This window comes from Arvicanthis niloticus, chromosome 26, assembly GCF_011762505.2.
Source record: "Arvicanthis niloticus isolate mArvNil1 chromosome 26, mArvNil1.pat.X, whole genome shotgun sequence".
Lineage (NCBI taxonomy): Eukaryota > Metazoa > Chordata > Mammalia > Rodentia > Muridae > Arvicanthis > Arvicanthis niloticus.
This window is the reverse complement of record NC_133434.1, coordinates 10,372,278-10,384,462: the sequence shown is the minus strand read 5'-3', so window position 1 is coordinate 10,384,462 and position 12,185 is coordinate 10,372,278. Positions and strand designations below refer to the sequence as shown.

Here is a 12,185-nt window from a genome sequence, read left to right as displayed (position 1 = left end):
CAGCCCATTTCCATACCAGCATATTTGTTCGAGTATGTGTATTACATCATTTTTCTCGAGGTTCTGTCAAGATCCCTCACTCAGATGCAGTTTAGGGTGCTAAGTAGAGAGCTACATTTCAATTAAGGGATGCATGCTCTGGGATCCCTCCCACACTTCCCCAGCCTGCAAGGGGTCATTCACCAGTTCCTTTTGTAGAAACAGTTTCTATGGAAGTGTGAGATCCCTGGCTAGAACTGAGGTCCTCCATGAATGGCCTTCCCTTGAGGCAGGTCTGTATCAGGAGGTGTGTGTGTGTGTGTGTGTCGGGGTAGCTTCTCTAGGCACTAAGTCCCCTCCTACAGGCTTCAGAGAGCTGACTGTTATCGAAGAACAGCAGCTCTGGTTGACTGGTTATCTTGCAGCATGGGGATGAAGCCTGAGGCCTCAGGCATGTCAGGCACGTGAAGAGGACTCTCTCTCTCTCTCTCTCTCTCTCTCTCTCTCTCTCTCTCTCTCTCTCTCTCTGAGGTAACCTAAACTCTGGACTATGGGCACTTAGATCTCTCTGACTCCAGGATTGTGAGGCGTGAATGAGAAGATGGATAAGAACCTGTTCCAAAAACTGGAACCTGCACTCTAGTGGCTGTCACTGTGGTGGTGTGTGTCGGGGGAGGGGGAGCGCGCCATTTCTGCATTTACCTCTACAGCAGCACATCACCTCTGTTTTGTTTGTTTGTTTTCCTAATTAGGCTCTTCCTGGACCTCATTACTATACTTGGGGTGACCATGGAGGCATCATTATGGCTATTGCCCAGGGCATGGAGACTAACGAGCTGAAGTAAGTGCTTCTGATTATCCCTCCTTCCTCTTCCTTCTCCTCTTCTTTAAAAAAAAAAAAAAAAAAAAAAAACAAAAAACTTTTCTACTCTTCTCTCTACTTCTTTCTCCTTCCTTCCTTCCTTCCTTCCTTCCTTCCATTTTTTTAAACAAACAAACAAACAAACAAACAAAAAAGAGGTCTCACTGTGTAGCCCATGCTGTCTTGAAACTTATGTAGCTCTGATTGGTGTAGAATTTGGCAATCCCACTGCCTCAGTTTCCCAAGTGCTGAGATTGGGGGAATCAGTTACTGCGCCTTGTTTATTCCCTTTCTTTGGGCATCAAACTGTTCTCTCGCTGGTGTCCATGGTGACCATTAGATGCTCTCTGTGGCACTAGGTTCAGGACAGAGAACCGAGACCTCTGGAAATCACTTAAACATTTTATGCCTATAACATAACTAATTCCTTCTGTCTCAGTGGGGGTTAGAAGAAACAAGTGAAGTAATATTTATTTCTTTGAATAAAAACTATTTTTATTGATTGTTTCAGATTAACATATACAGTAAAGAATTTCATTATGGTAATTTTATCTATTTACTTTTAACATATATGACATTATTATTTATTGTTATTATTATTGCTCAACTATCCACTTCCTACTACTCCATCTGTTGTCCTCTTCTCCATCCTGTTCCCAAACAGTTCCTCCTTCTGCTTTCTTATCACATGTAACCGGAGAGTTTTGAACATGTCTTTTGCTTTTAAAAGTAGCGTTTCTGAAGGTTTATGCACACGATGACTAATAGTTAAAATGACAAGAAATAATGATGGGCGGATGAATAGTGGTTGTAGAATGCAGATCACTTGGCAACCAGATGACTTCTGCTCTGCTACATTTTGTCTTGAGGATTGTCCTAGATGGAGCTGGAACGGATATTAGGGGTTAACTGCTTCCTTTTACAAATGGGGAAACCGAGGCTCGGGAAGAAGTAACCGTTAGCTTGCAGAGTCATTCTAGAGTTAGTTTGGGGTCCGGAGTTTGTAGCTCTTCTTCCCTTCAGGCTTGATTTTATCCATAATAATTTCTTTCGCTTCCTTTCATGAAGCTATTGAACCAGAGTCACCATTGGAAAAGACAGACTGACCCTCATCTCTGCTTGGTTTTGCCCTGAACCCTTTAGTTGTGTGATCCTGGAAGGCAGAGAGGGCTGCTGTAATCACACTGTGCAGTGGGAAGAAGCAGGCTTCCCCCGCTTTTGTTCCTATTAGAACTGGCCAGGGGCACAAAGTGGGTGTTTTGAAAGGGGAATTTTAACAGCTGGTTTCCCCCTGTGCTTAACTGGGCATGTACTGAGCCTCAAAGAGGTAGAGAGAAGCAAAGGTCTAGTCTTGCCTTTCCACCTGGCTGCTCTGGGCCTTGGGTGGCATGGGGCAGCTTCTTCTCTATAGCCTAGAGGCAGGGGAGGTTGTGTTTGCACAGGACGCCCACATCTGTGTTCGGATTAACCTTTGCTCAGAGGATGCTATTCACAGAGGATGCTTCCCACAGATCTGCTGGTGTTTTGTGTGTCTAGTCATTTAACTCACACCACACACACTGAGCAAGCAGTACTTATGCCAGGTACTGTGAATCTACAGAGGAACAGGATGCTGTGGTCCCCTCTCACCCCCAAGAGCGCATCACCCTCTGGCTGTAAGGTAGGCGAGGAGGTAATTGTGGTGGTTAGTGAACTGCTATGTGAGGAAGGCATACAGGGGCCAGGGCTTGGTTTCCTGGGCGTAGATTTCATTCTTTGGATAGTTTTAGCTTTCAGATTTGGGAGTCGGTTCTCAATTTTCCTTGTTTAACTTCTCCACAGATTACATTAGCATTCCAAGCTGGCTCCTCCGAGGGAGCTAGTGTGATTTTAGTCCTCTTACACCATCTGTCGGTGCATATGTGCCCAGGGAAGTCAGCGTCATTCCACGCTAGCTGCAGCAAAACATGGCCAGGAAAATAAACCCGCTGACGGGAAACCCATAATGCCCTCCCCGGGCATTTCATAATGGCTTTGGGGGTTGGTGGTGGACAGCGTGGACACTGTGGTGTTCTTCTATTGGCATGGATCATTTGGAAGTGTCTGCAACACATAGTTCAAATAAATATGGACTGGCCTCCTTTTGACAGGTACATGTGTCCCAGGAACCAACTCAAACTTGGCAGGGATTTGTGCAGCCACCTGGTGTTTACTGAGTGTGTTGTTCTCGGAGGTGTTTGCTCCTCCTTCTGCTGTTCCGAGAAGCAGAAGATGATCTTGAAGTTAGTCCATAGTCTCCAAAGACAAGCAGCGATTCCCTGGACCGCATAGACATGAGCGAGGCCATGTGCCAGGCTTTTGGTTGTTGTGAGAAATAACACCAAAGAAGCAGGACAAAGCTGGGAGAGTTCGTTTTGAGTTCACAGTGTCACAGGATTCAGTCCCACTTGGCAGCTCTGCTGCCTTTGGGAGGCTAAGCAGAATCAGTGTGTTGGGGAGCACATGGCTGAGCAGAGCTACTCAGCAGGGTGGGCATGCTGACGAGGTGTAACTTCCCAGGACTTCCCAGGACATGCCCCCAGCAGCCTCTGTCCTCTGACAAAGCCCCACCCCCTACTTTCCAACACCTCCCCATAATATCACCATGGTATGAGCCCATCAAGGGATTAAAGTCAGAGCCCTCATGATATGGTTACCTCTCAGAGATGGACTTCATCATGAGAGCACCAAGCCTTTCTATCCATGTTGATAAAACTGGCCTCAGGCTGTGGTCCTCTGACCTCCCTTACCGTAGCAACCTCTCTGTCCTTGGAACCTCAGAATTTCTTGGCTGTCCTATTCCTTTAGATTGCTTGTGGTCAGACTGGATGTTTTAGTTCCATTTCATCCTATGCTTGGATTCTTCAACTCATTAGCAAGGCTTTTGTAGGCCCGTATGCCTGGTCTATACAAGTTAGCAGGCACTTAGCAAGTATTTGATTGATCAATAAATAGGTCATGCATACTTGGGCATCTGAGATTGGCTCTTTCTTTCTTTCTTTCTTTTTTTTTTTTTTTTTTTTTTTAACAATTTTTAAAAGCAGGAAGGAATCTGCGTAGGGTGCTATTTGCACAGCTCCAAGGGAGACCACTGCTGTTGTGTTCTATGTAAATGACAAGCCTTGAGCAGTGGGGGGCTCCTTGAATGTGTGCAGCCAGACAGCCTGAGAGACTATCTGGTCCGTCCTCCTTATCTTCCACATGAGAACATGATATGATTTGTGGGAGTTAGTGCCCACACTGGAACATGAACAGATTTCTGCTAGGAATCATTTCAGGTCAATTACACAAACATTTGTTGAGCAACTACAGTGAACCAGATGTTGTGCTAGACGCCGGTGATGGGGAGGCGAGCGGGGCCTGGTTCAGGATCTGCCTGTGCCCATGGGAGTACCAGGATGCCCGAGCCAGTTGGAGAGAGAGTCTGGGAGAAGGAAGGAGCTTGTTTTGAAGGGAGGACAGAAGGGTCTGTGCATCTAAACGTGAATAGAATGTGGTCCCTCATCTTTAAGCATCAAACCTTTATTTGTCATGTAGGCAACCAGAGCCAAATAGAGCAGAGTCTTTGTTCTAATCAGAGGGCAGAGATAGTAGAGCTAGTAACAGTGGTCAAAGACAGAAAGACAGATTTGGGGTATTCGTTTCCTCTACTCCTTGGTGGTTCATTTAGTATTTGATGGCATTCTTTCTCTGATTAGCTCTGCCTTGCTTCTCCATTGAGATTTTATCATCGGTGCTAACTGAACTGGAGAGCAAGAAGGCTAATGCTTTGGTTTGCCTTCGTGTCCACTTGTCTGAAGTGAGCAAAAAACAACTGGGAACCCAAGGGGCTAGGGATTTGCTTTTGTATCCATTCAGTGTGCTTCACCAGGAAGCTGCCTGGAGGACCCCAAGGAGTGGTTTCAGTTCTTAAGGATGCACAGCATCCTTCAGAGAAGGGGCTGCTGCGGTTTGCATCCTGACCAGAAAAGATCCAAGCACCAGTTTGTGAGCTGGATCCCAAGGGCCGAGATCAATTTCCGTTTCTTCTTGGCAGGTCGCCTGTCAGTGTGATGAAATGTTGATAGTTACTAATACTTTGGACTCGCCCCAAAGCGCCTTTTCTGGAAGGGAGATCTCCAACTTCACAGGGCTTCCCTTTGGAGATTCCCCCAACCTCCTGCAGAGGTTGCATGCAGCAGAGGCTAGTTGCACCCTCATTGTTCCAGAGCGAAGGAAGCCGCAGTGGCTTCTTCCATGACGTCACACCCGTGGCTAAGCAGCATTAATGTGAGGCAGCTACAGAGAGCCGTCCCCACCCCAGTCTCACCCTGGGTGGCTTCCTCTGCTCCTGGAGGTAGAAGCAACAGATGTCCTTGTCACCTTTTAATCTTTTAATCGTTACAAAGCTGAGCAAGTTTTTTTTTTTTTTTTTTTTTTTAGAAAAACTCAGTGTCGGTTGTTTAATTTCCTGCAGCAAATGTTGATTATTCTTCTTTCCGGTGGTAGAAGAGGTGTGAGGTAGGGGGACAGGAAAGTGAGTGGAGCTACAGTGTAGAAGAGGGTCATGGATCTGGTCATGCAAACACAGTAGGGGCGGTGTGAAGTCTAGTGCAGGGCCTAGGCTGTGCCAACTGGGAGGTTGGGAAAGGCTTTTTCAAAGGAGGTGAAACATGAGGTGAGATTGAAAAGTTGATGTACAGTACCAGTGTTAGAAAGAGCTTTTCTGCTTGTGGGGCCGGAGAGATGGCTCAGCACTTCAGAGACCTTGCTGTGCTTCCAGAAGACCCGAGTTCGGTTCCCAGCATTGACACCAGGCGGCTCACCACTGCCTGTAACCGCAGCTCCAGAGTGTCTGATGCTTTCTTCTGGCTTTGGTGGGAGATACGATGGGGTTGGGAGTTGGGTGGGTGGTAGGGGGTTGGGTGGGGGAGTGGTACCCTTGCATGCTTGACATACACTCTCACACATACAAAAAGAGACACAACTTTGGCAAAGGTGGCAGTGTGAGTCTGTGGTCCTTGAGGCCTTCCTGCATGAACAGAATATGTACTGAGAGATGAAGTGGTGAGAGATGAGGCTTGAGGTGGGCAAGCACCAGTCCCGTGGGCCCTTTCCTGACTCTCACTGGAGAGATATTGTTGTTGTTACATGTGTGTGTGTATGTGTGTGTGTATGTTTAAATAAAGTTATTGTTGTTCTTTCATATATGTGTGTGATGAAGTTTGGCCATTTTTACCATCCTTACACCCTCACTGCCTCCCATTTGCATCCAGCTGTTCTTCCAACAGATTCTATTGATAGGTCTTTCTTTCTTTCTTTCTTTCTTTCTTTCTTTCTTTCTTTCTTTTTCTGAGTTCAATTAAGGTTGATACATGAGCATGGGTGTGGGGCTATTTCCTGGAGCATGGCACTAGTGGTGGTACCCCGAAGACAAAAACAATACCCAATTCTTCAAGCTACCAATTAGCTGCCAATAGCTTCTTTCAAAGAGGCGGGGCCTCACTAGTCCCGCCCTCACTTGTGATTGAGAGGTCGAGGGGCCCAGTCTTGTGAAGGTAACCACAGCTGCTGGGAGTTCATAAGAGAAATGGCCGTGTATATCCAGAAGATAGCGTTCCATGGCAGTCACCGCCGTCTCTAGCTCCTACCTTCACTCTTTCACTCACTTCTTTGTTGTTGCTCCCTGGACCTTAGCAGGGTGATGTAGATTCCCTGGGGGGAGCTGGACACTCTTAGCATTTGACGACTTATTAGTCATGGTATTGATTGTTGCCCACAGCAAAGAGAAGCTTCTCTGGCCGAGGCTGAGAGCAGCGCTCACCTATAGATATAAACACCAATATTTATAAAGCATTTTGACATCATGCCCATTCAGCAAGACAACAGCAGGCTTCCCACTATAGCCTTTGGTGTTTGAACCAGGTTTTCAGTATCAGGCAGGAATCACCTCCTGTGGACGGGGCCTCAAATCTAATCAGAGAGCAACTGGTTACCCTCATAATAGTCCTTCCATGATTGCATCAGAGGGCACTTCTTGCCCTGCAGGTTGGAACTGTAGCTTGAAGGGTTCATAGTTGGGTAAGACTGAAACTTGACTTTCGAGGACTTTAAGTGAAGGAATGACATGACTTCCTTCGGAAGAATGAGGAGGATGAATGTATTCCAGAGAAGATTGGAAGTAAAATGAAGGCTCGTCGGTTCAAGGGTGCACCCTGGGTGAAAAGGACATGCTTTCTGGTTAACTGGAGGGCGATTCTACTGCTCACAGAAAACAGAGGTTTAGGAGGAGTGGGGCGGGGCCATTCCCTGGAGGCAGATTTGGTCAAGGTGAGCCAGGTGGCAGTTCCAGGTTCCAAAACTGAGTTCAACAGTAATATGTTCGGGCTGTCTCACGTGGTTCTGCCTTCTGCCACCTATGATGGAGAACCTTCCAGTCTTTGAGTAACTGTGGCAATGGGGAACTTGCCATTTTCTTCTGGGCAGCTTGATTTATCCCTTTGGTCATTCATTCATTCACTTGCTTATGTGTTCATTTGTTCATTGGTGAGCATAGGTCTCTGGTAAGAGAAACTCCGAAGTTCTCTGCAGTCCAGGTTCCATTCCGTGGCTTTTTGAGTCCTTGGATCATTCAGCAGATACCTCCTTTCATTGGAAAGCCTTTCAGACTTTGATGGCCCCACGCTTGTAATACTGAGTATCTGTCATTCTGTGGGAAATACTCCAATCTCCTTACCTTGTCTGGTGTTGAACCTTCACACAGATTTTTCTCTAGGTCTATCTTGTAATATTATTGTATTAAAATGTGGGTCTCATATCTGACCTCCATAGTGTGAACTGTGCAGAAGGATTAATACCTACTGACTCGGGATACTATTTCTACAAATAAAACCGTTAAGTTTCTTGATGTGTAACCCAGGCTATCCTCCAACTTGAGATCCTCCTGCCTCAGCCTCTCCAGTGCTCAGATGACAGATGTATACCACCATGCTGTCATTTTCAAAGTGGTGACTTCCATTAATATTTTTATTTATTAAGAAACCGTTTACATAGCATGGGACCTTCAGATTTTAGTCAGTCTTTAGGGAGTTGTACCAAGATGTTTTCCCACCATCCCAAAGATGCCCCTGCAGGCACCGGCCTGTCATTGCCTCACTTCTGTCCTCCTGACCATGATATGCAGTTGCTGGGTTGATTTTTATTGCTATTGCCATAAGAGTAATTTCCTTCATTCCAGAGTTGCAGCTATGCACAGTGCATGCACACACACACACACACACACACACACACACACACACGGTTTCCTTTACTCAAATAGAATTTTCTATTTTCTTCTGTTTTTGGTTTATTTTTGTTATGTGTGTGTGTGTGTGTGTGTGTGTGTGTGTGTGTGTGTGTGTTTGAGTTTACATGTGTGGAGTGTGTTCATGTGCACATGTGTGTGAACCTGTATGTGAATCTGTGTACCTGTGCATGTGGAGGTTCAAGGTCAGTAGTAGGAATCTTCCTCGACTGTGCATCTGTCTAGTTCTTTGAGGCACTGGCTCTCAGTTCAACCCAGAGCCTGGCAACACAGCCCATACAGGGATCCCATCTCTCTGCCTTCTGAGATTGGAATTATGGGAAAGACACTGTACCAACATGGGTTTATATGGACTCTGGGAATCCAAACTCTGGTCCTCTTGCTTGGATGACATGAACTTTAGCTACTGACTTATTCCTGTGGCCCAGCATTTCAGATTTGTTCGCCATTTCCTTTTGTCAGTAGCTAAGTTTAGCACAACTAACTCCCCAGAAGCCCATCATCTGATGGATCTTATTAAAGGACACAAGTCCAGGTGTCTCCTATCCTCAATTACAGCAGATTAAGTCTTGGGAACATCATATGAATGTTTATATTCTCATTTTTGCTTAGCCTTTGGATGCATGAAAACATTTGAATTTAATTTTTACCACATATGTCTATATCTACACCTGCATGTGCATAATATATGTACAACTGGCCTTGTGCCCTTTGCCAATGGGGCAGTGTCACATTCAAGGTCATTGTCTAAATTGCTGACTGGAGTGCAGAGCCTGGTGAGACACTGAAGTTTTATTTTGGTTCGTGACCAAATATATATCAGCTCATTTCATATTATTTCACCAACAATGAATGAATGTTTATATGTGTGGTCCACAAGGATCTCTTTTTTAAAAAAAAATTTACTCTCACATCATTATCCTTCTTATGGTTGGTTTTGGTTATCAACTTGATGGGATTTGGAATCACCATGGAAACAAATCTCTGAGCATGTAAGAGGGATTAGCTCAATTAGGTTAATTGGTGTGGGTAAGACCAGTTCATTGCCTGGAGTCTTGAACTGAATAAAAAGGAGAAAGTGATCTGACATAAGCAAATATTGCTCCCTGTGGCCGCAGTGTGACCAGATGTCCCAAAGGTCTACCAGGGTGACTATACCTTTAAAATGTGAGCCGAAACAACCCACCCTGAAGTTGCTTCTGTTTTGTTTTTGTTTGTTTGTTTGTTTCTGTGTTTTGTCATAGGAACAAGGTAAGTAACTAACACAAGTCTCTTGTTCAAATCAAGAATAATCAGGAGGAAAAGAAATGGGTTAGCGTGTTGTGACAAGAGACCACTGGGTTCTCAGCTCGGGGTTCCGTTTGCCAGAGTGCTGTTAGTATCCATTCTCAAAAGTCCCTTTTCTCCTGTAGGCAAACAAGGACTGCTCCTCTTCTGTCTTTAGGATCTGTTCCGCCCGACTCTTGGAGAAATTACCAAAAAGGACTCAGATAATTTTATCTTCATCTCTTCTTGTTCCCTAGTAGGTACACACACACACACACACACACACACACACACACACACACACACAGAGGAAAAGAAAAAAAGAAAGGAAGAAAAGAGATCCATATTTGTTTCTTTTTCTTGCATCTTGTCATTTTAATGTCACTAGTAAGTCCTCTTTTCAGTGTCAGAATGTTGAGATCAGACCAACATGGCTGTCCCCTAGGCTGCTGCTATGGTTAGATGAGCACCCCGTCTTCAAGATTCCTGAAAAACACCGTGCTCTAAGTGAGCAGTGTGTGCTGAGGTACAAGGCTATGCTTGGCCACACCTGCTGGTTCGGCTTATTAATGGCTTTACCGTCTGCACCTTCTGGGAATCTATAGAGAAATGATTCATTTCCTGGGGTTATCTTTGGTTGGATGATCTCTTAAATGGAATTAGCTTGCCCATGTAAAAATAGATGGACTTCCTGTATCCTCATTGAACAGCTGGTCCATTCCAAGCTTGTCTGATTAATGGACCGACTCTAAAGGTATCTTTAGGAGTGGTATTGAGCCTTCAGCTTCTTAACATTGGCAAAAAGCAAGGGGCTGAATGGGTTAATCATATTTGATTTAAACTCCAAGCATGACAGCTGGTTGAGATTTGCCCCCACATATGACCTGTGCTGGGTAGGGGGAAGGTACTTAGTCATCCAGTCATCTAGTCATCACTTGGTTTAGCCTTTAGGTGTAGAGAGGTCACTTCCTAAATCTCAGGATGAGAAGATATATTGGGATTGAATGAGGTGGTCAAAATATTTGTGTCTAGTTCTATGTATGTATGTATGTATACATATTATATGTGATGTGTATATACATATATATTATATACATGATGTATAGATGACAGTGATGTCATCTATACTGTCCCACATCCTAGATTTGTTCATTTGCATCAAATGGTACTGAGAGGCTGGGCTGAATCCAAATGCATGTGGTGTCTATTGGTGGTGCTAATGGTGGGTACGTGTGTGACTTGTCCCGCAGGAAATTGCATTTCCCCAGCAGTGAATGGTTGGTTTGTGGGCTCATCTCCTTAGACCGCACGAGCATCCTAGTCCCCTACAATTTTACATGGTGATTTTAGCATTCAATGGTAATCCTTGTCTGATTTGATTACTACAGTGGGGATTACAGAATGGTAACCCTTCACATTCCGTTATTACTTTTTAATGGTATTTGGTGATATACCGATATAAGACAAGATGACTTTCTTCTCTTCTCCTTCCCCCCCCCTTTCCTCCCTCCATTCTTCTCTTCCTCTCATCATTGGTAGCGATTCATCTTTTATTCACTATGTAATATTACCATCATCTTTCTCTTCTGTGTCAATTTTTTTTTTCTAAATTTGGCTGTTCAGAATCCTATCAGCTAGTTCCTGCATCTTATTTTTCAGCGGGGAAGGTTGGAGGGTGAACCTAGCAATGAGTGACACTCCAATGTTTGCATGCTTTTTAGGTGGTAGGTCTGTCTGTCCCTGACACTTTCTTGCTTTTCTGGCTGTCCCTGACACTTTCTTGCTTTTCTGGTACAACCATAAACTTGCCTGTTGTGAGGTCACCCTTTCCCAGACCACTGGTTATAGCCACTAGCGATGTATATAGAAACTGAGGCCTGCCTTCTAGGACCACAACCTCAAGGCTCCTTTTGTTTGTCTCGGGCAGGTACAGCACCAATGAGGGGGAGACCTGGAAGACGTTCATCTTCTCTGAGAAGCCTGTGTTTGTGTACGGGCTCCTCACAGAACCCGGTGAGAAGAGTACCGTCTTCACCATCTTTGGCTCTAATAAGGAGACTGTCCACAGCTGGCTCATCCTTCAGGTCAATGCCACTGATGCCTTGGGTAAGCCAATGCCTCCCGGGCCCTGACTACAGACATAATGACTGATTGTCTGGCGTGGGCAAGGTGGCAGCTTAGATAACAGTGCCCTGTTTGTGGTTCGCTATGGGAGATGGCCCAAACAAGTGCGTGAAGGGCCCAGGGCTCAGGTGTTTGGGGGCTTATTTACTCAGCTCTTCTTAAGCAGATGGATTATGATTCTTTGTGTCTTGGTTTCCTTGTGCAGTACCTGGTAGTAAATCTAAATATATATCTGTCAAAAGTATGAGTGGGAGGGTGGATAGGTGCATGAAAGCGAGTTTTCCCAATGAGAGGTTCCTTGAGGGTCTGTTCAAATGCGTATGGTCTATATTAGCTCCCCATTAGGGAAAGGGAGGAAAACTTTGCTTTAGCTCATGGTTTTGGTCTATAGTTTCTTGACATCTTCACTCTAGTTGTACTCGGAGCTATGATGGGAGAAGTCTGCTTATCACATAGTGTCTAAAAGCTCACTTCCTAAAAGCTCCACCCATTTACCCATAATGCCATAGGCCAGGGTCTAACACCTGGGTCTTTGGAGCACTAATGATCCAAAGAATGGCACAGCTTTGATGCGGGCCCCTCTGAAGGCTGTCTGGAGTCTAGTTATTATCTGTTGATGCACATATGCAGGGGGGACTGATGGACTCTAGAGTG

The 12,185-nt window shown here is 45.2% G+C and overlaps 1 protein-coding gene across 3 annotated transcripts in view; it reads left to right on the top strand.

Moving 5' to 3' along the window:
- Positions 1–12,185, top strand: part of Sorl1 (sortilin related receptor 1) — a 162,709-nt gene that overhangs the window by 75,829 nt on the left and 74,695 nt on the right. For all 3 annotated transcript variants that reach the window (XM_076924791.1, XM_076924793.1, XM_076924790.1), the window contains exons 12-13: positions 732–820; positions 11,335–11,513. In XM_076924791.1, the coding sequence (XP_076780906.1) occupies positions 732–820; positions 11,335–11,513 (268 nt within the window). The remainder of the gene's footprint in view (positions 1–731; positions 821–11,334; positions 11,514–12,185) is intronic.